Here is a 27,369-nt window from a genome sequence, read left to right on the forward strand (position 1 = left end):
GAATGTTCTGAAAGAAAAGAGGTGGAGAGGGGTGAATGCAAAGGTATTATATAGTAAGGACAAGAGAAGAAATACGAGAATGAGGAGGGAGGGAGTGAAAGAAAGAGAGGATGGAGGAGTTGATATGAAAGATAAACGGACAAAACAGATGGAAGCTATAGGATAAGATGCAGAAAAAGTGGAAAATTTGACTGGATTACAAACAAGAAAAGGGAAATAGTGAAAATATAACAGAGGAGAATATGGAAATATTCAGGGACCACATGGGGAGAGAAATAACAAGAAACTTAAGCATAGAAGGAGGATTGAAATGGACAGTGGGGTGAGTAAAAGATAGGAAAAGAGGGAATACTGAAACAGGACAGTACCGAGTACGGGAGTCAAAAATGAAAAGTATAGCTGGATGGAAAAGCAACTTAAAGCAAGAGGAGAGAATCAGAAGGATAGAAAGAGAGAAGAGAGGTGGGAGGAAAATAAGCAGCTTATTAAAAGGGTCTGAGCTGAAGATGCAGAGTAAAAGCAGCAGCAGCTTTTTCCTTGCTATCCTCCTGAGAAATCTGTGGATAATATGTTACGGAGGAAACACATTTTGCTTACCGCCCCTTAAAAACAGGTTTAACTGGGGAAAACCAAAAGGCACAGCAGAGAGATAAAACAGCGCTACTGACGGAATTGGGTTGCCGTCAACATCACCTTATTCAACACATCATGTGACATTTGCTTGAAGCTTTGACTCAAGCAGATTTAAAATATCACCGGAGTGGTTTCCGTATTAAGAGTTTAAGGAGAAAATATAACCACCGCTTTTGCTCAATCCATTGAGCTACACATGATAGCCTGTAGAATCTCAACCATGCTGAGTTAATAACATGGATCAGTAATATATTAAAGTGATATGAATTAACAGCAAACTAAAACTAAAAGAGAAATCACTACACAACGAAAAACTGCAGAATTACTTCCTGGAAGTAGAATAAAAATTTAAATAATGTATAGCAGGACAAAAAGATAATTGATTTCCTTCTAATCTCATGTCTCCATTCATATCCAATGATTTTAAAGAGGTCTGAGAAAGTTGTGGAAAAAAGCAACATCAGACTACAGAGAGCATCAACATCCTTTAAGAAGAACAGAAAGTGAGATATCATCCATTTAGTGTGACTAAATCCACACACAGAGCCATAATAATTGCCAGTTTTCAGTCTAAGGGTAAGTCCTACAACATCACCTCTCTGGAGAAATCACTTTTATATACTTCAATTAGAGAAGTATTCTTTTAACCCTACATCTACGATCGATGGAGGTGAGGGGTCACTCCATCCAATAAGCCCTTCTCAAAACTCGGTAGAAAATCTGAATTAATAGGAAAACAAGACAAAAACTGGGCTGCGAGCTTAAGACATGAGGGTTTTGAGATGAGGGGGTTATATCTGGGATACCAGGTGTTACCGTTAAGCCCGTAGGAGGCGTCTTGGGCCAAACAACAAATTGTCAAAGAGGTAGGGCGTCCAATGACACAGTTTCGTCCTGTCACCTCTCAAATCCAATCCCACTGCCGAAATCCAAAGTACTGATTTACCACAGGGATTGATACATCAAGTCCCATTAGCTCTACTGTCTGCCATGTGATAAAATGATTGAATCAAAAGCAAATTGAGTCTGCAGTCACTAGTGTGTGTAAGGGCATGCTTTAGTGTAAATGCTAATATCAGCATGCTAATATGTTTATGTAGAGGGGTCACTGCGATGCAGCTGTAGAGTAAAGCTCACAATGTTTGAGGCCATTATGTACACCTCATTCAACTGCTTGTATCCAGATTTGTTTGATGGCTTCCGTACTGCCTTCTTTAAATCCCACCAAAGATTTTCAATCAGATTTAAATCTGGTGACTGAGAAAGCCACTCCAGGACGTTCCAGTATTTTTTCTCAACCAAGCTTTGCTTGACTTGGAGATGGGCTTTGGATCATTGTCTTTCTGGAAAGTCCAATGATGACCAACGTTTACTTTGTCAACAGAAGGCATCACATTCCTCCTTAAAATGGCCTGGTATTTCTGAGAATCCAGTACACGATCAAGATTGCCAGTTCCTGCCGCAGAAAAACAGCCCAGCATCATTAATGACCCACCATCAGGCTTGACCTTGGGGATGGGATTCTTATGGTCATAAACAAGATAGATCAAGATACATTTATTTATCCCAAACACATGCACAGACATGCAATTGAGGGAAATTTGTCCTCTGCTTTTAACCCATCTGGTGCAGGACACACAGAGCAGTGGGCAGCCATGTACGGCGCCCGGGGAGCAGCTGTTGGGGGAGTAAGGTGCCTTGCTCAGGGGCACTAGACAGTGGGGTAGGGAGAATCCTCTTGGATTTATGGACAGAATCAAGTGTTGTCCATCCAGGTTCGTTTTTTTTGTTGTTACTTCGTCCAGATACGTTTTTTGTTGTTACTCCGTTGAGTCGAACCAGAGACCTTCCAGTCAGATGTCTTCTTATAGTTGCCACTGAAGCACTTGTACCAGCCTTCATCAGGTCATCCTGTAGGTGTCTTGCAGTCACACAGGGGTTTATCTGAGTTGTTCTGACTAAGTTGCTGAGGGCCCTTGATGAAATGTTGGGCTTTCTTCCACGGCCAGGCAGGTTTGAAGCTGCTTCATATGTTTTAAACTTCCTTATAATGCTCCCAATGGTGTCTCTTGGAATATACGTTTTTGGGAAGTCTTCTTATACCCAAGGCCCTAAATAATCTCCTCTCTCAGCTTTTGTGGAAGCTCCTTTGTCTTTCCCATGGTTGCAACTCACCTTGAATACCTTCAAGGATGGGGTTTATATGTGCATCACAGCTGAAGCAAATGAAGGATCATTATATAGGTCCCAAAGGCTTAATTATGTTTCAACTCTACTTTAGGCCATAAAAACTGTCAGACAGCTTTAAAAACAACAATATTATATAGGGGTTGAATAATTGTGACGTGGCTATCTTAACAAAATATACTGTTACACACAAATACAACATCTTGCATTTTTTGTGTAGATTTTATGTTTCACTCAACTCATAAAGAAGTCATCCGAAGCAGAATCTTGCTCTTTGAAAAAACTGTAATTGATAAATCCTTAAAATCTTTGGGGGGGTTGAATATTTCTGATTGCAACTGTACACTCTAGTCCATGTGCATATCATTCAGGCTCTGTTGCGCATGAGCACCTGTTTCTGTGGAACATTGTGTCACTGCCATAGACTGATTCAATTCTGTGGAGACACTGCAATAGTAAAGAGCAAAATGAGTTACCTTGAGCCACTTTCTTTTATGAGTAGTCCACCTAACTGAGACACTATTATTAATACTTAATCCTTGCACCAAATGTTGATGGAAGAATTTAAGTAGTTGCTACTGCCAGACTGGTTTGAGATTTTGTGATATCTATCAGGTTTATTCAAATGACAGGACATTAGTCAAATCTATTCATATGTTTATAATAAGTTAAATTCATGTATCTTATTTTTAAGAGACTTATAGAGGTCTGCAACAGTTCCACTGCCCTTGTGTCCTGTGCTTGAAACATCTGTTGGTAAAAAAAGTTATTGGAAGCTGTGATTTTTTTAATCCCTTTTTAATCTTTACTAAATAAAATATTGTTGCTTTGCCATTAATAGGTGTTTTATCACCTTCTGCCTCCCATGTACCTGGCTCACAGTGTGTCTCTGAACTGGGGGGAAGCTAACGGTCTGGCTTCAAAGATAGTGGCACACACAGACAAGGCTTCTTATCACCAGGTTATCGCATTCACGCTCTGCTCATCCCGGAGGAAGAGACAAGAGAGAGAGAGACGGGCGAAGCAGAGAGAAAAAAGAGAAAAAAAGAGAAGAGGAGAAAATGTCAAACTGTCTGGCCTTTTCTCGACAATCCCACCACGAAGTCTGTCTGAGAAATTAATCTTCTGTCATCTGAAGATAGGAATCTCACACTTATCTTTCTCCACACACACCTCTCTCCCTCCTCATCATCATTCCCTTTCACTCAAATTCCTTTGTCTATTTTTCTTGGATTTCCCCTTTTTTCTTAAAGTCCTTTCTGTACTTCCTGTGCTGATATTTATAATATTTGCCTTTATTCTGTGCTTCCGCCATTTCTGCGGACAGGATACTCTGTCTCTCTTTCTCTCCCTTTGTTGGAGCTATTATCCCGTGCCTGGCCACGTATCTTCTATTTGTATCCCTCCAATGGTCTGTCTAGCTAGAAGCACTAACATACACACACATGCAGGCAGCTCAATAGGACACTCAAACACAGCTATCAAGTTTTCCATTCCTCTGTAATCTGTCATATTGTTATCGTCAGGATTGTGATTCTTTTTCAGCCCTCTTCCCTCATGGCTTTGAATGTGACACCGTGTGGAACTGTGGATCTTATCTACCAAAAGCTGACAACATCACACAGCCCAACCTTTCATAAGGGGTATTGTTGTTGCTATCTGAGCATCTGTGGTGCAATTTGAAATTTTTTAAATAGAGAATAGAAAAAAACTCAAATGTGTTAAGGTATTGCACTGGAGTCTGTGTTTGTGTCTATCTGTAGATAATACCGATGGAAGGTTATTTTTCCTACTGTATTGATTTGTGGTTTAAAAAAATCTGAGATGAGACTCAAGATAGACTCTTAAATATATCTTTACATGTTTTTCATTTTATCATTTGTATCATCGACAGTCTAAGAAAAGACTGTTCTTACTTTTCATCATTGCCGTTTCTTGTTCTTATATTTTTTTGGCAACTAAGCCACCACCTGCAAAGTAGACAATGACCCAAAGGCTGACATCTATAAAAATGTAAGCAAATGTATTTCATCAATTTCGTAAATCCAGGAATTCACACAATTACGATTAAAAATGTAATGTTGGAAGAAACTGATTGATTCGGTCAAAGAAATACATTTGTTAACAGAGGATGTCATTATTAATACAAGCAGCGCTGATTGTTCACGTCAGATTCTGATCAGGTTTAGACATGAAGTTCTCTGGTGACAGTCAGAACAGGATCAAACTGTTTGTCAGGTCGTGTTCATACACTTGTGCTAAAAAAACTCTAAACATCGTGTAGCGCACAAGTTTGTCTAATAATGTCTGGATCAGACAATTCCTTGGCGGCATGTCATTTATGGTCAATAAAACAAAGCTGAAATGTCTGCGTTTTATGTGAATCTATCAATCAATTCATTTGACAGGCTGTTTAATATGAAGCCAGTGCACGAAGACACAGTGCAGAGGAGGATGGAGGGGACAGAGGGAGCGAGGGATAGAAGGAAAAGGAGAGACGCTTACATGTTTCTCTCCTTCGATCCTCTTGTCAGCCTGTTGAACAGCTTCCAGGTACTTAAAATGCAACTCCATCAGGCGATCAACCTGGGGAGAGAATGAACGAGCAGAAAGGCAAATAGTGAGAGATGCAGCGCACCTCAAAGGACCGTGAAAATAGAGAGACATGAGCAAGAAAAGCGAGGTTGCAAAGAAGAGAGAACAAGATGAGATAAATACACTAAATAGTTTTATAATATTACATATAGATTACATTTATTGACTACTTGTGTAGACTACATGCTATGTTTGTGGAAAGATATTTCTGCCTTTCATTTGATTAGAGCACAGAGAAAGACACAATTACATAAATCCCTTTTGTGAAATAATCATAACTGTTCTAACGTTTGTAGTAACTCAAGTATTCATGTTAAACCCACACGCCTGTTGTTCGAAGACGAAAACATTTCTTTTAGTCTCTTTTTTAAGTACTGAATTAGTAGGGACTCCTGATTCAATAAGCAGCAGATCCTCAGCAACCAAAGCATATGGGTATCAGATGCACAAATACCTCAGCTTAGACATACTGATGAAGCAATCTGCTGGCAATCAAAAACAAGAGTTACAAAGAAAAATACTTAAGAATGGAAAAATGAAAAGGAAAGCAATGAGATGAAGAAAACGTACCTTCTCACAGTCATTCTCTGTGAACTTAGTGAGGAGTCTGGTTCTCTGTTGGGACTTGAGATTTCTCAGCATGGAGGCGATGATGGAGCTCACATGTTCTAAGGAGAGAAAAGCGAGGAGTTAATTTAAAGATTCTTTATATCAAAAAGCAGCCTTTAAAACATTCTCCAAAGCTTTCCATCTATCTATTCATCTTTTTCTGCATTTCCGTGCCAGTGTCGTCGAGGTAGCTGGCCAATATGGGATCTCCCCCTGGTTGGGAGTGCCCAGTAAACTTCCAATGGAAGGTGCTCAAGGGGGATCCTGAGTAGATCTAGACCTAGAGGAGCAGCAGTTGTCTGATTTCCTCAGTTCTCACCCTCATCTCTAAGCACGAGCACGAGCACAGACACCTGACGGAGAAAACTAATCTCGGACACTTGAATTAATGACCTTGTTCTCTCTGTCATTAGCAAGAGCTCTATTGTCACCTATTGTCCCTAACTCTGGGTCCATAAGTTTAGTTTGATAAAATTTCAAATGAATCTTCATACTGTATTATTTCTTACGGAACATATTTCACAACTGCCTTTCTTTCTTCACTAACTTCTTAGACAAACACATGTAGTACGTACACCCCCCTACTTCATTAAAAAGCTCATTACTCTGACCTCAGACCGCCAACAGGTGAATGTGCTTAAACAAGCACATAAGCACTTTTATCTTCCATTATTGAAAATTGTCTCAAACAGTCACATCCACAGACCTCAGAAAGAACGAATCGATTAGCACGTGATAATTTGCAATTGCAGCATACAGCATACAGCCGTAAGGCATGGGTATTCTTACAAAGAGTGCGCAGAACAAGAGGAGAAAATGTTATTGAAATTTAGGAATCAATTTTCATCTTAGGGCATGCTGGAACATGTGTAATGGTTGTGGCTGTTGCCGAATTACATTTCTCAAGGCGATGGAAATTTGTCTGTAGCAGCTCTGGGCCAATAGAGCAAGAGGGAGGTAGAATAATAAACTAAATTAGCTACAAAAACTAGTTATTCCTATTGAGTGCCCTCGTCAACCAATTCATGCTACGTAGGATCTCATTCAAATAACTTCTTACTGGTGGGCTGCACCCTTGGGCGACAACATGGTGTAATATGTCTCTATAATATTGAATGAACGGCACACTATACACACAGGGAGAGCAGATTGTGATATTGTAAAATCTCTGGATATACAGAGTGGAGGGAAAAAATGTAATTGGACTTTATCAACAAGAGGTCAATATTCTCTCAACAAGGCTTTGCAGTTGCTAAGCAACAACACTACAGGAATCCATCCCAATACTGCTTTTTTAAAAGGGGTCGTGTTTGCTGTCAGCTCCTTTTGTGCAATCCCCTACGACCCACAGCAACCTCACCCACAAGACTTGTACACTGAAAAAACTTAACGCTGTAGCGCCTATGTCATTCTTGATTATTTCAACATAAATAGTTATCCGTCAAGCCAAATTGCACTCAGAGTGGATCTGATCCCTGTTAAATCTGACAACCCGAATGGCTTGTTTTGAATCATGTTACTGCTATCAAACTCGTAATTTAAGTAAATTAAAGTGTGGTTTTATAAAATTCCATGTAAATCCAGAGGAGCAGATGAAACTCTGAGGGCACGTAACTGTGCTATGACAGGTATTACATGAAGCTCTGGGTTCAGTTAGGTTTAGTCCAAGGTTCCCTTATTTTCATGTAGGTAACCGTATTTCCTGTACACAATGACAGGGAGGCTAACTGCCATTTCCAAAAGGACACTACTTTATCAAGTTGATCCGAGTGGTAATTGATGTCGCCACCTTCACGCCCTGCCGAGGAGGCTATTGATCGCTGGCTGTGGAATGTTCTCTCCCAAAGAGTTTAAAACTAAACAGCGAGCTCTTGGTTTAGATTTGTGAAGGGGTGGAGGCGGGATAACATTGTGGAAACAAGATGGACGGCAAGGCTGTGTAAAAACAGCTTCCTCATTTATCCTTGGGAAGGTTTCCAATCGATACTTCATTTACATGCTTTGCTTTAAACTTTAATGTCAGATATAAAACCAATGGATGAAGGAGAAAGCAAGGAAAGGTCCATGAAAAAATGTCTTTAAATGTATATTTAAGATGTGCACAAGCAAGATAAATATGGTGCACAATGTTGCTTGGGTCACTGTTGTACATGCCAATAACGTTAACCCAGGTTTTCCTGGGAGCCATGTATTAATAATTTAAACAACTACTATTGTAAATTGACTGCAGCATTTAAAAAGACCACTGTGGAGATAAAACCGCACAAAGCTCAGCACATACAGCAGACTCCTCAGTGTCATAAACACTGGGCCATTCGCCACCAATGAAAGACTGTTGTTGGGACCTTTTGTTGTACTATTTAAAGATGCATGTCTGCTATTTACACATTTTAGCAGTTTAATGTCTTGTGTTTGATCAAGTTGCTAGGGTTGGCACCGTGCTCTTCATCCTGGTCACAGAATGTACCACCTGTACTGTATTTCAATATTATTTATGGTTGTCATAGCCCCCCAATAACTTGAACACACACAACCAGTGCCATGCTCCTCTCAGCAGTAAATTGGACATGGTTCGTCAGACACTAGTGGTTCCGCTGTAAACAAAACATAATATTATATAAATCATATTGTTATATTAGTTATCACTCATGCAATACAGCTGGAATTAGTGATACAGCCGGCACATGTTGCTCTTGTAGGCAATTTTATAATTTGCCAGACCTTGTCGCAATGACAAATTTGTATTCAGTGGGTTTGACTAGATCAACTCAGATAAAGTTCCCACACAAAACCAAACTGGCAAAACTTGAAATCGACCAAACTCTACATGAGGGACAAAGACCCATTTGAGGATCTGTGAGTTTTGACTTCCTACACTTTCCACTTTGCATGTTCTCTTCTGTCTGTTTGCATGTTCTCTGAGTATTTTAGCTTCCTCCAATAGCCCAAGGCACGCAGATTGGAATTAGGCCAATGAGGGTTTAAATTGTCCTTCCATTCAGATGTGAATGTGAGCATAAAGAGTTGGTTATCTCTGTATGTCAGTACTGAGACGCGCTGGCCAACTGTCCAGGGTTTACCCTGGCTCTTGCCCATTGTCAGCCGGGATTGGCTGAAGCCCACCCAAACCCATCATAGGATAAGTGGTATAGATAATTAATGAATGGATGGATGAAGATCCCGGGCTGAATGTCTTTGATTGATCAGAATCATCCTGCGCAGCAACCACTACACAAATTATAATATCTGAGTTAGAGTTTGTTTGTTTCCTTACACATTAAAAAAAAAGAAAGAAAGACCACGGGAACAAGCTGTGAGCATGAAAGAACAAGAGTTAAGAGAGGTGTTAACTATAGAGTGAATTAATTGGTATTTGGTTGCTGCCCCTTTCAGATCTATCATCAGTAGAATTTGCCTGATCTGCCTGATTGAGATGGAAACATAAACACGTACAAGGAATTTCATTTCCTTGTCAAGTTCTTGAGATTAATTCGATAGAAACATTTGGCAGACAGATACAACAGCCCAGGGACTAAAGCAGGAATTAGATTCCTGTGATCAAAATGTAAGAAATGCTCCTGAGTTCTGGTAAAGGTTCCTGGAAAAGTCCTGCTGATTACGAACAGGAAAGTTTTGGGTTCTCTGGAGACGCTAAGTAGACCCTCAAACAAAGTATCGCAATTTGTAGAGTGCAGTTTTCTAAACAAATTCCACATTCACTAGTATGGCTGATGGTCTTTAATGACAGAAGAAGAAGAAGAAGAAGAAGAGGAAGTATTTTTCACACATTCCTAGTCTTAAAACAAAAAAGACATTATAGCTTTTATTAAAATTTCTCATAAAACATGTTACGTATTGCAATTATGTTTCACAATGAGAGGTTGCGTGCCCTTGGTCTATCTTACTTTTCTCTTACCAAAGAGTGCTGCATTTGCCCTGAATGATGAGGTTGTCTGTTTCTCAACAGAATAGTGAGTGATTTGGAACATTTCATATATATCTAAAAAATACCTCATGATATCTCTTTCTAATTTGAGTTTACAGAGATGGAACATCATCAATTCCCACATGAGGAAAGACCAAACGTGAGGAAGATGTTAATTAGATTTGTCTTTACACAGGGATCTAACCGCAAATCTCTCCCTGTGAAATACGCTAATAGGATTACACAGCTCGACTCTGACAAAACAGATTACAAGATAACTTGTATCATGTAAAATGTTATTAATCTCAATCTGTTCCAAAGGCACTCAGTGATGGAATGGGAGATGATTAAACGAGAGTGTTAGTTGATAATCTGCTTTTGAATGAAATATGCGATGAAAGTTTCATCATGAAGTCCAGATAACCAAGTTTCTCCATTATAGACACTTATCTGGTCTTATATATTCTGCTACGTGGTCATGCTTTCTAAATCTCCATTTGGTAATAACAGGAGAGAGATACTGCAGGGTGATAATGTAATGGGCTGATCAAATTCCACATTTTATCTTTGTCAAGAAGCTGCAATCATTCTTGCAGAAATCTTTTTAATAAAAGTGTTCTATTTCTATCAGATGGCCTTTTCCAGCTCTCCCCCTCTCTGTGTGCTCATGTGCTAATGCTTGTTCTCAAAGCTTTCCAATAGTACTGAACACTGCATCTACAATTTTAACCAAATTCAGAAAAAAAGAATTGCTGCAATTTTTGATTCCTTTTCTTGAGCTCTGTTCATCTTTGGTGGGGATTCTATTTACTTACAAAAAGATTCAAAAAAAGTAGGCCTCTTCATACCTCTGAGCAACTTTAACTTTATTGTTATTCTATGATTACTTCAGGTATAATACCTCTTAATATTCTCCTGCCAGTGGATTGGTCTCAGTTCCTGTCCCGCCAATGAGATAACTGTAAACATTCTGAAAAAAACTGCATCTCTTGTTTCTCTCTTCCACTTTGTTTTTTATTTCTTCTAAATAATTTAAAAACAACAGGTAAATCTCTGAAAATTCAGAGGTGGCATCTAGGTCGATCAAGCAGAAGGCAGAACACGACACTGCGGAATCTTTTTTATTTGATTTACAGCCCCCGACATCTTCTTCGATGTCTTCTATGACACCTCTTTTGTTTATCCTGAGATATCTGTATTTTGTTTTAGTTTTTCAATTTTGCATCACAGGCTTGAAACACCTGGAAAATTGCTCGCATCATTAACTATTTAAATATAATAACCGGTTGCTAACAATCTCCATCATACAATCTCATTTCACTGGTAATGAATCCACCAATAAACTGAGACCTAAAAACAAGGTGAATGGCAGCGTTGTGACAAGAATATTAATGATAGGTATCTAAACTGTTAGAGCCAATGACAAGGTTCGAGTCCAGGCTTCTAAAAGGGGAGGGTAATAACCGGAAACTGACAGAATTTTGTCCCTTTTGTTTGAGCTTATTTTCTATTAATTTACAATGTCTCTATTAATTATGTCGTTCTGCATGCTAATACGGTCTGAAAATCCCTAGTCATTTGTACTGTTTCAATTTCAGAAAGGATTTTACGGGGATGAATCTTTTGACGTTTATGATAGAGAGCCACGGAGAGAGAGAGAGAGAGAGAGAGAGAGAGAGAGAGAGAGAGAGAGAGAGAGAGAGAGAGAGAGAGAGAGAGAGAGAGAGAGAGCACTAGGGATTGGAGGACAGAGAAGTCTACCTTCTAATTACTTTTGTTTGAAGCAGCTGATGGTTAATTAATCTACTGTGCTATTCTGGTATTCTGAAGAACCACTTGATTCACTGCATATTCAATTAGTGGTGTTACTGAGAAGGAGGGTTCACTCTATACACATCATACTATGACAGGAATCCTGTTAAGCCAATAGCTGCTCCGCAAATCAGTAGAGACATGATAAGCACCCTGTCACCACAGACTGAAATCAGAAACAATGGCAACATGTTTGTGCATGTTACATTGTGACCTCTAAAGGCTAAATTATAGTCCTGCGACTGCAACCGCGGAAGGCCACGCAGCTGCATCGACGGACTCGTTTTGGTTTATACTTCTCTAACGTGCTGCGCATGTTGCAACGCAATTCACCGCCAGAACCCTAGGCGGAGTAACGTTTTTTTTCAAAAGACAAAACACACAAAGAAGAGACGTCTTCTTCTTCGTCGACTGTTTATTTACATCGCCACTCCGGCTCCTCATAGCCTATTTCTGGCGGACAAATCGGCCAGTCAGTGACAGGTTATACAAGTGGTCATACTTTCGGCTGCCAAGTGCTCTTCTATTTGGTCCATATTCGTTCTTCTAAATCTTCCGTGATTTCCGCGTATTGTGGGGCATGAAACCGGAAACTAGACTCCGGACGGGATGTAGTAAGCAGACCAATCACAAGCCTTGCGGGCTGCGTGAGGCTCGCGTTGTTTTGTCGTATAGTTAGAAAAATTGGCCGACGCACGCAAGCCCGCAGAGGGCACGAAAGGGGCGTGTTGCGTGTCTTGCGTCCATGCGTGCGTGCGTGCAACCCGACTATAATTCGGCCTTAAGTTTGAATCTAGAGCATTCTGGTGGCTTATGTGTTGCTTTCTCTTCCAGCACCACCATCACTGTATTTACCGTCCAGCTGACCTCATGTTGCGTGGTTGAATTGATAACACATTTTTGGAGTTTGTCTCATTTTATTTTGCCTCTGCTGAAAAGGTCATGCTTTCACCCCTGTCATGTTGTGAGATGGTTTGTTGGCAGGATAACATAAAGAGAATAGTGCATTTCATTTTATCATCTCGGTGGAAGGATGGGGCCAAACACGTACAAAGGGGTGAATCAAGGAATCTGTTTCTCTTGCTTTAACATTGAGAGAAGGTTTTTTTTTTTTTTTTTTTACATATTCCCAAATTTCACAGAAAATAATTCATAGATTTTTTTAATTTAGGGGACTCATATCTGTTTTTGGCTGATCCAAATAAACATCGAGAAGATTTCAATATGGTTTAATAAGGCTTTGGTGGAGATATACGCTTTCAGTTTCCCCTTTAGTTATATTTGAAGCTATATGTTTATTCAAATGCAGGCTTACTGGAGTATGTGTTTGTGTGCATGATTGTGTATGTATATGTAAATTTATGATGCATGAATGTTATCATTTTTTGGAGCGTCTGATAACACCAGATATCCCACTAAGCCGGATTTGTAGATAAACACATCTCTGCATCTATTAAAACTGTATATATTTTTTAAGATGCCTAGATTACATTCAGTATTTATTTTACATCGGTAGTGATGACACTCCTGTAATATATAGTAAGTTCTAGAAGATATCTAGGACATTCGATGGTGCAAAAAAAAGTAATTTAAAGCTTCTATTTTACATACATGAAGCATTCCTGACTTGGTAGTAATGATCACCTGCTTGCTTCTCCTTTAAACATGAATAAGTCTATTTCATGAGTATATTTATGCATATTTAAAAAAACTATTGCAGTGCCTGTTCTAAACATGCCTGTTGGGAATCAAATCAAACTAAATCAGGAATGTGCTGTTATCTTGTCCTGTGTTAATGCTCCACAGGTACATCAGAATTATTCCTGATATTAGTGAATCCTCCTCAAACAGTTCTACGTGGTGGATGTTCTGTTCTGGTTTATATGCAGTGAAGATTTTATAGTCTTTGTCGAATGAAACTTAAATTGCTTTATTACTTTTCACTTGTGAGGTTTATATATAAGTCTGAATGACTTACTGAACAGTTATTCAGCTATTTCAGAGGTCTTTTAAGAAATTGCCACAATCTTCAGACCCAAGTTTACAACGTTTCAAAATAAAAGCTCTGCAATTCAGCTCAATATATATATATATATAAAGCATTGCAGCAACAACCGGAATGTTGTGCAGTCCAATAAAGTGAAATAAAAATAATCAGATTATCAAAATGATCTGGTGGGACAGACATTATTGGTTGCTGTCCACCAGTGACTGTCCACTGCTGTAGTTTATCAGAGAACGTAGAAGAAGACATGTTCAACTTAGTATAATTAATTGTTGTAGTTTTATTTATATAAAATACCTAATGTGTCCAAATCGCACAAAATTCGACAGAGCTTCCTCTGGCAATAAAGAATACACACGCTGAGTGTGAAGATGAACGTTTGCGAGTTGTGTATTCTAAATACAGACAGATGTAGGTAGATATAACATGTCTGGTTTTGAAGACAAATAAGTAGCTTACACCTGAGGGTTCTCGGCAGGGGGGGGTTAACTGTTACGACAAGCTATTTTCACTACTCCTCCCCCCAGCGTCTCCAGGAGGTCGAAGGTTAATTAATTCAGTCCCTGGGTGAGAAAGGAAGACGCCTTAATAAACTCTGCAGGGCTGGGAAGCCCCACTGGATGTATCAAACTTAATTAATACGGACAGAAGGAGAGGAGGGGTTTCACAATTTCGACACAGGTAATCAAACTCAGAGCAATGAGATGGACAAGGTTTCTGCCTATTTCTTTCAGTCTACTCTCTATTTTATATCGTATGGACATCCAATCTCTCTCTCTCTTGCTCCCTCTCTTATTTCCGCTTCCTATCTCTCACTCAGAGAGAGTGACCAAGAGAGCTTTGAGAGCACAGGAAGTAAAATCAATCAAGATCGGATTGATAGAGTAAACTGACAGGCCGAGGAGGCAGCAGACCGTGATACATGAGCAGATTGGATTGAGGGTGTCTGCAGGAGACAAGTGGGACAAGACGATGCATAAAAGTTAAAGGAGAAGAAGTAAAAAAGTCTGTTATGATTAGTATAGTATTTTGAAATACTACAATCAGCTATGTATAGTAAACTGACATAAAATGCCTATTTTCCATGCATGTCTAATTTTCATATGACTTCGTTGTGCAATGTGAATCCAGCAACTAAATAAATAAATACATTTTTATGGATAGGGATTATAATTTAGAATAGGTGTTTAATTGAATCTGAAGAATCAAGTGTATGCGCAGAATCCTGGCAACTCTGTCATTTAAAAAATTTTGATCAAATAGGTAACATAAAATTATAAAATCTAATTAAAAAATTTAAGAATAAAAGATTTCCAAGAAATGTTGAGTTATTTGCTAGAACTAATATACAATGCCGATTATCCAGGACAAGAAGGAAATCAGAAAAGTATCTCTTTTCCCATTGTACCTGTGAAAACCATTGATCTAAAATGTGTCATTATCACACAGAAATGCTGGAGACATTTTAATGTGGTTGGTTTGTTTTCCATATGTTTCCTATATCTGTTAGTTGTAATATTTCATGCAGCACTAATAGATTCAATCAAAAAACTATGCATGTCACTGCAGCTTTCACTCTTTGGCCTAATGAGCCACAACACTAGTGACTGACCTTCATGCTCCTTCTCTGATGCCCCAGTTTTTTTCAACTTCTTCGGGGTTTTCATGAAGAGTGGAAAGATAGTTCGCAAGCCCAGGATGTCCACAAATTTATGGCAGTTATCCGCTCCCTCTGGTCCAATCATGCCGTGGTCCAGCACCTTCAGACCACTGGTTCGAGACATTTTCTTTTCTCTGCAGCAAAGAAATGAAAGGAAAAGATGCTGAAGCCAGGGATACTTACTGTTATTTCTATATATAGAAAGAACATTCACGTTTCAAATGAAGTGCAAAGACACGATTGAAATAACAGCCATAACCACTGAGTTTTGAGAAAACTGTCAGTAACACAATTCTATTTCAGAGCACTTTTTTTTTTACATTTGACAATAACAACAAAAATGTTGACACATTTTTCAACTTTACGGTATCGAAGAAAATGTATTAAAATTCGGACCATTCACCTACAAAGTAAATAGTTTTCTCATAATTACATTTCCCTCTTAGGTACACACAAAACTAAAATGGCACAACGAAGAGCACATAGGCCAAACAGTCCTCTTATATCAAGCTGGACCAAATTGTACACACTCATATATCTCCTTCCCCTTAATGTACCTTTTTTTAATCTGAATTCATTCATTATTTCCTTGGAAATTGTTTGAAGATGTCAAAGAAACAATCTTGCAATGTTTAAGAAAGCGGAAAAAAATTATCCGACCCCTTAAACAGAATTTAATATGTAATAAAAACACCATAAACGGAACACAATCTGTTCACCATATCATTATGATGGATTTTGCTAATTCACCGAAGTTCAATGTGGTTCTTCTCTCTTCTCAGGGGCAAATTTTGTCACAAAAACTAATAAGGTTCAGGAGTCATTAGGTAAAATCATCTCACTCCAACAGCTGCCACTGTGTCTTCTACAGGTCTCTGTTAGGAGGAACCAGCTCAGAGGATATTCTCTCGTCGAGCAAACAAACCATAATAAATCCTATTCGCATAAGCTCCACTATCACCCTAGTTTAAATGAGATAAAACAAGCAAACAAATTACTCTGATAATCTATCACCATAATGAACCTGTAAATATTTGTTCTGACAAACAAGTAAATTGCAACTTAGATACTCGTCTGTTTTTCATCATGACAGCACTGACAAGTGGGACCGACCATTTCCTGCACACACACACATCCTCATTCACACCTCCTCTGAGGAAATGTAGCCGTCTGTCACGGTGTCACTTCCTCCATTCCCACCAATGACAGATGATAGTGTTTATCTCAGAGGAGGGACACATATTTCAGGCAGTTGAGTCTGGTTCTCCAGACAGACACATTACATATGATGGACGGCAGGAGAAGCCAATGGGGAGCTGTACTCTGTGTACTTTCCAAAGGGAAACGGGGTAGTTCAGTTGGTATGCAGCTGAGTTTACTCAACATCCTGGTGTCGTGAACTGTGCCGTCGTCACTCCAAAATGGAGAGTGGGTTGATTTATTTTAAGTGCTAAGGTGCACAAAGACGGCAGCAGGTTTTTGATTAGACTCGCTTTCTACATGAGACCGAATCATTCAAACATGGGCTCTGGTTAGAGAGTTCGTAAACCTGTTTTAACCCTTAACACCGGCCAGAGCAGAAAACAGTAAGGATCCCTTAAAGTTAGAAAGGATGTGCATTCAAAAAAGTTCATGATATTTTAAATAGTATAAGTAAAGTAAAATAAACTTTTTCCAGAGTTTGGTCTGACAAACATTTAGCTCTGCCAAGAATTAATCAAGGCACCAGATGTGAAATTCTGTATGTAGCTCAGAGCTATAAACAAAAGAGGCGGCCTGGTGGGAATTGAAATAGAGTTTTTGATGAAAAACCAATATAAGTGTCTCAGTGAGGGAAGATGATTATTTTTTTGTATTCTGTTGCTCACTCTGTTTTTGTTATTTTGCAGCTGCATTGTGTCTTGGTTAGCAGGCAAGAAAAGATCAATCTTCAAAATAATAATGAAACTGCTTTAAACTTTCAAGTTTGATGTTTTAATATTACTTTAACGGGTTTGTGACATCAAGCTGCTGCTAGAACACAACTGCAGCCTTTTGAACAGTTTTTCATTATGAGTTTGACTTCATAATTGACGTACAAAAAATATTTTTATTCAATTTTGGATTCTATTGTGTGTTTTGGATTTTTACAAAAACAAGTTTCCCTCAGGCCTTGAGGAGTTTGAACAGAAATTGGGGCTAGTCAGTGTTTTGTAAAAGCAAACATTTAAAACCAAATTTGATACGAATTCAATCAAGCCGCCAATTATTTAAACCAATCAATTCTTTAAAAGTTCACTGAGTGCACATTAAGAACTCACTAATAGAACAGACTTAAAAATAATGGCCCCTGGTATTTAAACTTGTATAATGTGCAGTGTTTGCCAAACAATTGCAGTCACAAACCGTATTCATGTTAAATATCACTACATGTACCAGGGCTACAGCAGCTACCAAGACAACACTTAAAAGATGATGTGTTTGGTCAGTTTTTGCTGCTGTTTTTGATGCCGGTGGAGAAGTGCTGATGTTGACGACAACAATAATTGTGTTGAATAAAGGCTCAAGAATCTTTCCACTTACACTAAACACAATTAACGATCATCGCTCTCAATCATAAAGTAAATGAAAAAATGTCAAATGATTACTTGATTAAAGATTGACCATTCATTTGCACCAACTGTTGGAAAAGGCAAACAGTAATGAAAGAAGGACTGTTAACATTACAGCACCTTAGAGGTGGATGACTAATGTATGGTAATGGCCTGATAATGTAGGAGACATCCATCAAGTGTTTTACAGGCATAATCAATAAGTGAAATCATACACTGAGGATGAGAGGTGTATAAATCAACCAGTGTATTATTCCATGTACTATACTCTGTGTATTGTGGAAGTATGAAAATAATTCATACATGAAATTAATCAAGAAAAAACATTTACCTTTTCTGTGTATCAAAACAAACACACAATTCAAGTATTTTTTAAGACGACTTTCCAAAGTCATAATCTTTGCTATTTTCCCCTCCTTTTTCTTACTCTGTTTCCCTGGAGGACGATTTAACACAGCAGCGTTTTTGCATTCCAATAATGAGCTATTGATCCACACCCTAAATCTAGGTGTCCAGTGATGTGATTATCAGTGCGGGGGTGCAGAAGCTGAGAGTCGGTTTCATAAAGGCGTGTAAAGTGTCTTCATGAGTCTTTAAGGTTTCGTCTCGGCCTTGCAGCGTTCCAATGACTGCTGATTGATTGGATTAGTAGACTCGACAGGCAATACATCAGACTAGGGCTGCCGCGATTAGTCGACGTCATCGATGACATCGGCGCTGAAAATGCGTCGACATCAATATTTTAAATCGACGCATCTTTTTTTTGTTTTATGAATTTACCTTTTCGATTTCTAAAACGTTTTATTTTAATTCATGAAATGAAAGGGTCAATTCGATTTTTTTGGAGGAAAATTAATCGTTTAGATTAATCGACTAGTCGGTAAAATAGTCGACAGAATAATCGAGAGAAAAATTGTCATTAGTGGCAGCCCTACATCAGACAGAAGTGATGGTGTCTGCAGTGCTACTACACCCTGTTATGTTATCAATGGTTAAGTTTTCACATCATAGAAAGTTCTGCACTGACCTGTAAGGGCAGAGATGTTCTGTTAAGTTGTCAATACAATATGTTATCCCAGTCAGTGAGAAGTGATATATTAACATTAAAGAAAACAATTTAAGAGATTCTTGGTGGATAAAGAGATTCATCTAGACACCGAAATAAAAGGTATATGTAGAGATAGAGAAATATATGTATCTTAATGTGGTGAGTTGCTGTCAGATGCTTCTTTGACTCAGCAGCCTGGCAGCAGAGCAGAGGTATTCCCCAGAGAAGGTCAAAGTGTCACTGCTGTCAATCAATATGGAAACAAGTTCCTGGTCAACTACACCGCTCACACTGACGCGTCAAGCTAGTTTTAGCTGCTGGAAGACGTCAGGTTGCCATGGCTAGCTCACAGACTCAAAAGGTCTCAATTCCCGCGTTGGATGAGACAAAGTACAAAACGAGGATGTAGCTAAAGAGCCAGGTACATCATAATCGAGCAGGGAGGGGGAGTGAGGTGTTAGTGCTAGCTTCTTGTAGCTTTAACAATTGATCTGTATCTGGATATCTGAAGAAGGAAAAAAGCAAGGTAAGTGTAAATGCAAACAGTGTGTCACAAAAGTTAGTAGATGTCATCCACTGGGCATCGTGGAATAATATAATTTCATGCAAATTCACATTGACTTGGAGATGGACAGAAAAAACAACATTATCATCCCAAGTATATACTGCAAACATTTTCATTTTTACAATAGACCATATTAGCACGACTTTGTTCTGTTAATAGCAGCATTTGAGCTTCCCACACCGACTGTGGTTTAAAGTAGAAAAACGGCTGCAGTGTGAGTATGGTCTATTGAGTAGACTAGGAGTGAGTCCTAGTTATTACTTTCTGACAGTGCTCAGGCTCACCTAAGCATGAGGTTCATTAGCTGAAGCCCTTCCCCTTTGAGGAAGCGGTCCCGATTGGAGGAAAGCATGAGGCAGGAACACAGAGCATCGAAGAGGTTCTCCATCATCTCCTGCTCCTCTGCAGTGGAAGGGTTGTGACGTTTAAACACCTGAAAGGGGAGCCAGGAGGAGAGAGCAATGAAATAATGAGCATTTTGAAAAGAAACCCAGACGGGCATGGTACTTTTAAATGAAAGACTAATTTTTTAACACACCATCAGTTTCTGAAAGTTTTTTTTTAGAATGATTTTGATAAAATGAGCCTTTTAAGTGCTCAGGAGCAACACGCTGAGTGTGACACAGTGATTTGACAGATTAGTACAATAATTAAGAGAACAGAGAGAGGCATAGTGTGAGAACATCAGCAGTCTACACCTAAGCTGGGTTATAAATTGTTTTGTACTGTTTAGAACAGCCAAGGCCTTTAAAATGTCACATGAAAAATATCTATGGATGGAGGCTGGGGGCAATTGTTTAGTGTTAGACTGGGATTAGTGTGGAGCCACCACAAAGCACAGTGTTTATACTAAAAACCTGATTTTAAAGACGCCCCTGTTTGAGAAATTACTAAGATTTACGAGCCCCCTGCATGTGAGGCTGAAATGGATGATGGGTTATTAAAAAGAGTAGTGATGGAGCCAACTAAAAATAGAAAAAATCTTACAGATAGTTGCTGCAGCAGCACATCAATGCCATCCATCTCACCCAGTAGTTCTCTGGTATCTGTGTGAGAGAGAAACAAAGTGTGAGAGAGGCTTTGAGATAAAAATAGAGGAAGAGGACAACGCGGGAGAATAAATTGAGATGGTTTAAAGAAAACATACCTTTAAGGAGTAATAGGAAGGACAGAAAAAAGGTTTAAGTGGATGGTTGAGGGAAAGTAAAAGATAAATTCAGGGACCGAAATAAGGAGGCAGAGGACGGATGCTGACAAACACGAGGGACTTCCAGAGAGAAAATTATGAAGAATGAGGGCACTGAAAAATATATAGTTATTCCATCTAGACGGGTGCATGAAAATGTGTTTAAGTTTCCGCACTAAAATTCTGCTTCTTGGTGGTCAAAAGTGAGGGTGAACTGTCTTCATCTCAACATACTGAAATCCTGAAAGTTTAAAATAACTAAGAGCAGAATTATATTCTAACAATACGGTGAATCTTCAGGGTCTTAATTAGTCGGGATTAGAAGCGGCTCTCGGTCGTAGCAGCGAGTATTTTACATATAAACCCTTCAGAGGGGTGTTTCTTGGCAGATTTGACAGCAGGACGAGATAATTACATTTTTAAATTAGCACATCAAAAATTCCCCAAATTGTCATTTTCCTAATAGAATTCTTGTGACCAGCCAGATTCCTGCTTCAAGACCCTGACAGCGCTGTGATATGGAACATTATTAATGGCAGCACGTTTTCTTTGTTTTGTGAATTATATATTTTTATTAGACAGTATTTTGCATTTGAAGGGCAGGAAGAAGATAATGCATGGAGGCAGCACCACGAATGAGTTTGAAATGAAGACAGGGCTCCCGCTGAATATCAATAGGGCAGGTATCATTAATGAGAACCTGTCGAGGGACCTGATAGACCTGCAGCCATCTGAGGCTTTATAGGGGTTCTAGTGAGGTAGGGAAAGAGTGGAGGCAAAGAGACAAGGAGGGAGGAATAAAAGAAGTGACATGGACAGACTCAAAGAGGAGAGGGAGAAAGAATAGAAATAACATGACAGGTGGCATTAAATCAAATAGTAACGGATGAGAAAAAGGAGGAAAGAAAGTGAAAGACAAGAAACAACAATAAATGATAGTGCCAGAGAAGGTCACTGACAAAGAAAGATGATGGGACGCAAAAATTGGGGATGGAAAAGGGGGATGAAGGACAGAAAGGGAACAAGAAAAAAAGCCAATATGGGCAGGAAAAGGGATAGTAAGAAAGAAGAAAAGAAATTGACAGTATGGAGGAAAATTAAAGGAAAGAAAGTGGGACCAAAAATAAATGATGGCGTGTTCGAGGAAATCACCAGCAATTTACTTACTGTCGTTGTTTTGCAGCAGGATGGCCAGGATTTCACTGCAGTACAGCTTGTTAGCATCAAACGGTATCTTTGCCTGAAAGAGACAAAATTCCAATTATCACTCATCCTCAGTAACTCTGTTGTTCATAGTGTGAAAAGATTACCATTACGTCTACTACTAAATCAGATTTGTATTAACCATAAACAGAGATTATACTTAATATATTGTATAAAATGGTGATATAAAGCAACAATGATTTCTGATCTTTCATTTTCTGGATCCACTGGGCTACATACAGGTGTTTTTGTAAAAGCTAAAACTTCTTCAGCTGTATCTTCACTGACTTAAAATGAAATAAATGTTGTCATTCTTCATTTCCATAAGTAACCTTTTTAATTATTAATAACAAGCCAACAGAGTGATCATATGGTTGAGACAGAAATCTATAACTAAACTATATTTCGATAATGTCCACCATAAAAACTCCTTATAGAATGAAAATCTGTTTTAAAAAAAAGATCTTCAAAAAAAAATCTATGTAAGATAAAATAAAACTCAACATGTCTAACTGGGCATTGATTAAATCATTATTCTAAGATAGTTGCCATCAGTGGTTACGTTTTGGTCTATATGAAATAATAAAACAATCAAAAAAGTTCATTACAATTTTCTACACTGCAATGTATTGTCATGAAATGTTTTGATCAACCAAAAGTCCAAACCTTACATTTAGTTAAATCAGTTCAATTAAACATTTCCACATTTGAGAAGTTTAAACATACCAATATTAGAAATACTGACTTATATAATACCTGACACAATTCAGCAAAATAGTTGAAATTAATTATCCGTCAATCGGCTAATCGATTAAGTGACTGATCATTGATGTTCTATTAATGACCTAAGCCAATACTCTTGCCACTTTCTTACCTTGATTCTCTTGAGCAGCCACTGCATGAGTCCCTGCTGCGCAGCCTCTGCACACAGGCCTGGTCTGAACTCCGCCATATTTTCTACGATCGCTGAAGAAGATATCAAAAAATCAGAATTTACTCATCGAGCTGAATCATTGAAAAAATACCAGCTCCAATTTCTGATAGAGATTAAATATGTATGGATGCACCAATCTGAACTATTGGATCGATACGATAAGGATCCTATTAGGAGGATCAGGTATTAGTTGGTCAATAAACTCTTTTTCTCTGTCGCCGTCATTATAGAATTCAGTGTTTCCACTCACTACTGCTTTAATATGGTCGAAGGCCAATATCAAAGCCTCCTGTCAGTCTCAAGTGAACATATACTGCGCAGACACTGAACAAACACACTTTGAAGGAAGATAACTGTGAAATGTAGAGGGTTCGTCTGGGATCAGTCCCAGCTTATTCTAATATTGTCATTAGAAAGCTGTTTCTGACACATGATATCTCTATCAGAGCAGACTGCAGCAGAAGGTGACCGACCGAGAGAGAGACTGTGGTGGTGGTGGTGATGATAAAAAGAGAGAGGAATGAGGAACTAGGAGGGATGGAGGGGAGAGAGGAAGAGCAGAAGGGACGAAAAGAGTTGGTGAGACGAGGCAACGATGAGGGATGCAAGGTAGACGGAAGTGAGGGAATGAAGAAACGGCAAGAGCATAAAAAGGGGAGATGTGCATGATTCTGAAACAGATGTTTGAGAAATGTTGGTACGCATATTGATGATGACACCCTCGTATTCAGGTCATACCCTGAATTAATAATATTTTGGGAAGAGCTGTCAAAGGCCCTCAAATAGAATTTCAGTAAAACATGGATCTAAAGGTGGCACTGCTCTACTGCATTGAGGTAAGAGCAAAATATTTTCTTCTACTAATACTGTTAAGTGCAGCAATCAAATGCATCGCCGCAAAGTGGCTTAAACCTGACGCACTAACATAAAATACAAAGGCTGAGAAAATAAAAAATAAAGTACAACAAATAAAGACATGAACTCTGGAGAATGTCCGCAGAACTAGGTCCGGATTTTCTCCAGAGCTTGCCTTTCATATGAATAACACAGCAGGGGATTCTCCACTCAGACCCGTTCACAACAGCAGGAAATTCTATGGAGAATTCAGACAGGAGGTGTTTTTGTTCACTGGATGTCAAAGATGATGAGGGAAGAAGTTACTGACTCAGTTGTTATGTTCATTTTATCGTGACAACACTACAACAAGCATTTAGACTAACACAGAGAGATTCCAACGCAGAAAGAAAGCTGCAGCATTTTGGATCCATGTCCAGCAGCAGAGTGACAAGGCCATATTGAAGCATGAGAGACCGATCGGGGAAATGTTCTGGTTAAATGTTTTACAGAAATTTTACAATGAACATTGTCCTGGTGTATGTTCAAATATTAAGTTGTCATATTTATGATACCAATATCTGAATCGATCAACACATTCTGACTCATTCAAGTGTCTGTTCAATTTCATCTATTCTCTCATGTCTCTCTCATCATCAGGTTTATTCTTAGCATTACAAATGATAGTTTAAGCTAAATTATAGTTTTTTAGTTAATTTAATTATTTATGAACAATGTAGATAGAGCTGAAAGTGAAGAAAAAGTAGAATTATTTTTGAATATGATAACATCGCTGCTGAAACTATAATATAACAAAGTTAAAATATGGGGGTGGATGAAGTTGAAGACCAAGAGAATTACAAAGAAATCAAAATACAAATAAAACCAATAACGCAACAACTAGAATTAGGGGCGGCAGATGATAAAGAAACTTTGAGGAAAAGCAAGAGAAGAAAAGTTGGAGAGGAAGGGTGCTGGGGGAGAGAGTGGGAGCGCCTTTATCAGTGATTCAAACAGAGCAGACAGACAGCATCCTGGAGGACAGCAGGCTCAGAGCAGAGAGCAGCCAAGGCAGACAAAAGGCTTATTCAAGCTTGGAAAGCTCCCTTGATGATACAAACACACACAAACTCGCAAGTGTGCGCACACACACAGGAGCTTGAATAAAGGATGCACAAGCTCTCCTCCCTCGATATAACCCACACTCGAACAGAGCCAAACACACACACACACACACACACACAAACAAACACCTTAACAACCCTCCTGACACGCGGCCTCAATCTGGCAACAAAGAAAAAAAACATCTCAGTAGACTCAGTGCACACAAAAAGAGCTGAGAGGCAGAAAAGTCGGATTCATGTGAGGCTAAACACAGAGGCCGTGACTTCTCAAACTATCGGCTGGCCAATGCCCCCTCTTAGACCTTGAGTCTTCATTTACCGCTGTCAAATCCCCGCTCCAATGGTTCTGACTCTGTAACCTGTATGCACCTTGAGGTCTTAAATCTCGGATAAAAAAAACAAAACCACCCACTTGGGTTTCAAAAGTGCTTCTTCTTTTCTAAAACATTTAAATGACGTCTTCTGTTTGCTGAAAAAGTTTAGGGCACTTGACAGCAGAGGGACACACTGAAACGGCTTAAAGAATACAAATTAACTTTGTCTACGCCAAGGCCCAGGTCCACGAGGACCCCCTGTCACTGCAGCGCCCAGAGCCTCAACCCAGCCCCATACACACCTTGCAGGCCTACTTCCCTCTGGAGGAGGTTGTCATGTTTCAAAACTAAATAAGACGAGCTTGATCAGTTAGTCCTGCTCGAAATATGCAAATGTTATTGAGTTTTATCCAAAGCTATCTTTTTTTAAACCATCGTTGGAAAAGGGCCACAGAGATGTCTCTGTAGCCCACTGAAGGTCCCAGTCTAGATCTTGTTCTGCTGCTGAGACAAATCGTAGTATTTCTGAGTCCGTCCAGCTGTGTTTTGTCTTTTAATTTTTATCTACACCAGTGTTGCCTTGTGTAGATTGACATCTACTTGTAAGTTACTCGTGTTATCATGTTAGAACATTTCTGTTCAGTTTTTTCATATAATAAATAGCATTAAAGAGGATGATGAGACCACTTGTCCGACATAACGCTGCATCAGCGTATCATGTTACTGTTATAATAGTAATGATGATCATCAGATTTACTTGCGTTTTTCTAATATGCGATTGCGCAAAACATAAATAATATATAAAGATGGACGACAAGACAATCCTCCTACAATGTGAAGCCAAAGTGTCTCCATCACCCCCTAGGGGAAGTCTAGTCTCCTCCATATTAATGGAAGGAACATGGACCATCCTAAAAAGGACTCGTCAAATAATATTTTCTCAAATTATTCTAGTAAAGGTAGTTCTTATGACACAGTTGTTTGTCTAAGTGTTAATCTTTCTTCTACGTTTGGTTTTTAATTAGGTATTTAGTGCTCTAAGTATGGAGTAAAAGGTCATGATTGACAGCTGAGTCTGACTGATTGATCGAGTGCATATATCGACGGAACCTTGCTTCCACAGCCCCATCAACCGATCTTTACTGTGCAGACTCACGCCCCAAAAGTTAAAGATGGCCGCGTTAGTATCCAAGATATTTTAGCTTTATTGCTGGATAGTCGGAAGAAGTGAAGATGTGTGGTTCATCTATATACAGGCTATGGTGCATTCCATTATAATATCAGTGTTACCAACATGTGTGCTTTATAAGTCAGCATCTACAAAGCAAAATCAGATAATTTACTGACAGTAAAGAATTCAAAATACATTTTCGTACTGATTAGAAACAATAAGCCAAGAAGCAAAAACACAAAAAGCAAGTTGAGCTATTTGCTAGCTGGTTAAAATTATAGATGTTTTTTAATCTCATATTCATGGAGGATGAGGTGCAGTGAGGCCACATCACACTTGCCAATGAAGTTCTGAGACTTTTGACTTGTATTTACAGCAGCACGAACAATGTGTGGACACCAAACTATGAGGCTATTCTTTAGATGAACTCTTGCGCTCATTGTAACCCTAACATGTCTAATGTAAAACTAACTTCATGTACTTCACTTTCAAATTCAGTCCACAATCAATGAGAAATATAAGGAGGATATCTAGAATTATAAAAAATGTATAATAGCTTACTGCATTTCTCTCCCGGGATTATGTGGAAGTACACATGGAGGGTATGGCAATGAGGTTAATGAATGAATACAACTTTATTCATTTTAATGTAAGTTTTCTAAGCATAAACACAAACATGATATTATTTGATTATGGCTTGGTGTGAATCTCCTTACCGAGTGTGTTGTAGATGCCGTCAGCCTCCTCTTTCACCTGCTCATCCAGTCGCTCCATATTTTGCACCAGCAAGGCCACCACCTGACCCTCCAGCTACAGACAGAAAGATAAGTCAGGGCTGCGTTAAACAATGTTAAAGCATGACTGAGGCAGATCCACCAGGGATTAATCCTAGTTTCATCATGTACAATTATCATGTACAATTATAATCACATACATGTGATAAAACGCTGTAAAGTAAAAAATTTTGAAAAAC

At 38.9% G+C, this 27,369-nt stretch overlaps 1 protein-coding gene across 1 annotated transcript in view; it reads right to left on the reverse strand.

The window, feature by feature from the left end:
- Positions 1-27,369, reverse strand: part of ctnnbl1 (catenin, beta like 1) — a 49,638-nt gene that overhangs the window by 15,370 nt on the left and 6,899 nt on the right. The window contains exons 6-13 of the mRNA XM_053425183.1: positions 27,113-27,206; positions 22,894-22,985; positions 21,984-22,056; positions 20,618-20,676; positions 19,915-20,063; positions 15,379-15,560; positions 5,986-6,083; positions 5,326-5,406 (exon numbers count right to left, since the gene is read on the reverse strand). Coding sequence (XP_053281158.1) covers positions 5,326-5,406; positions 5,986-6,083; positions 15,379-15,560; positions 19,915-20,063; positions 20,618-20,676; positions 21,984-22,056; positions 22,894-22,985; positions 27,113-27,206 — 828 coding nt within the window. The remainder of the gene's footprint in view (positions 1-5,325; positions 5,407-5,985; positions 6,084-15,378; positions 15,561-19,914; positions 20,064-20,617; positions 20,677-21,983; positions 22,057-22,893; positions 22,986-27,112; positions 27,207-27,369) is intronic.

This window comes from Pleuronectes platessa, chromosome 6 (assembly GCF_947347685.1).
Source record: "Pleuronectes platessa chromosome 6, fPlePla1.1, whole genome shotgun sequence".
Classification (NCBI taxonomy): domain Eukaryota; kingdom Metazoa; phylum Chordata; class Actinopteri; order Pleuronectiformes; family Pleuronectidae; genus Pleuronectes; species Pleuronectes platessa.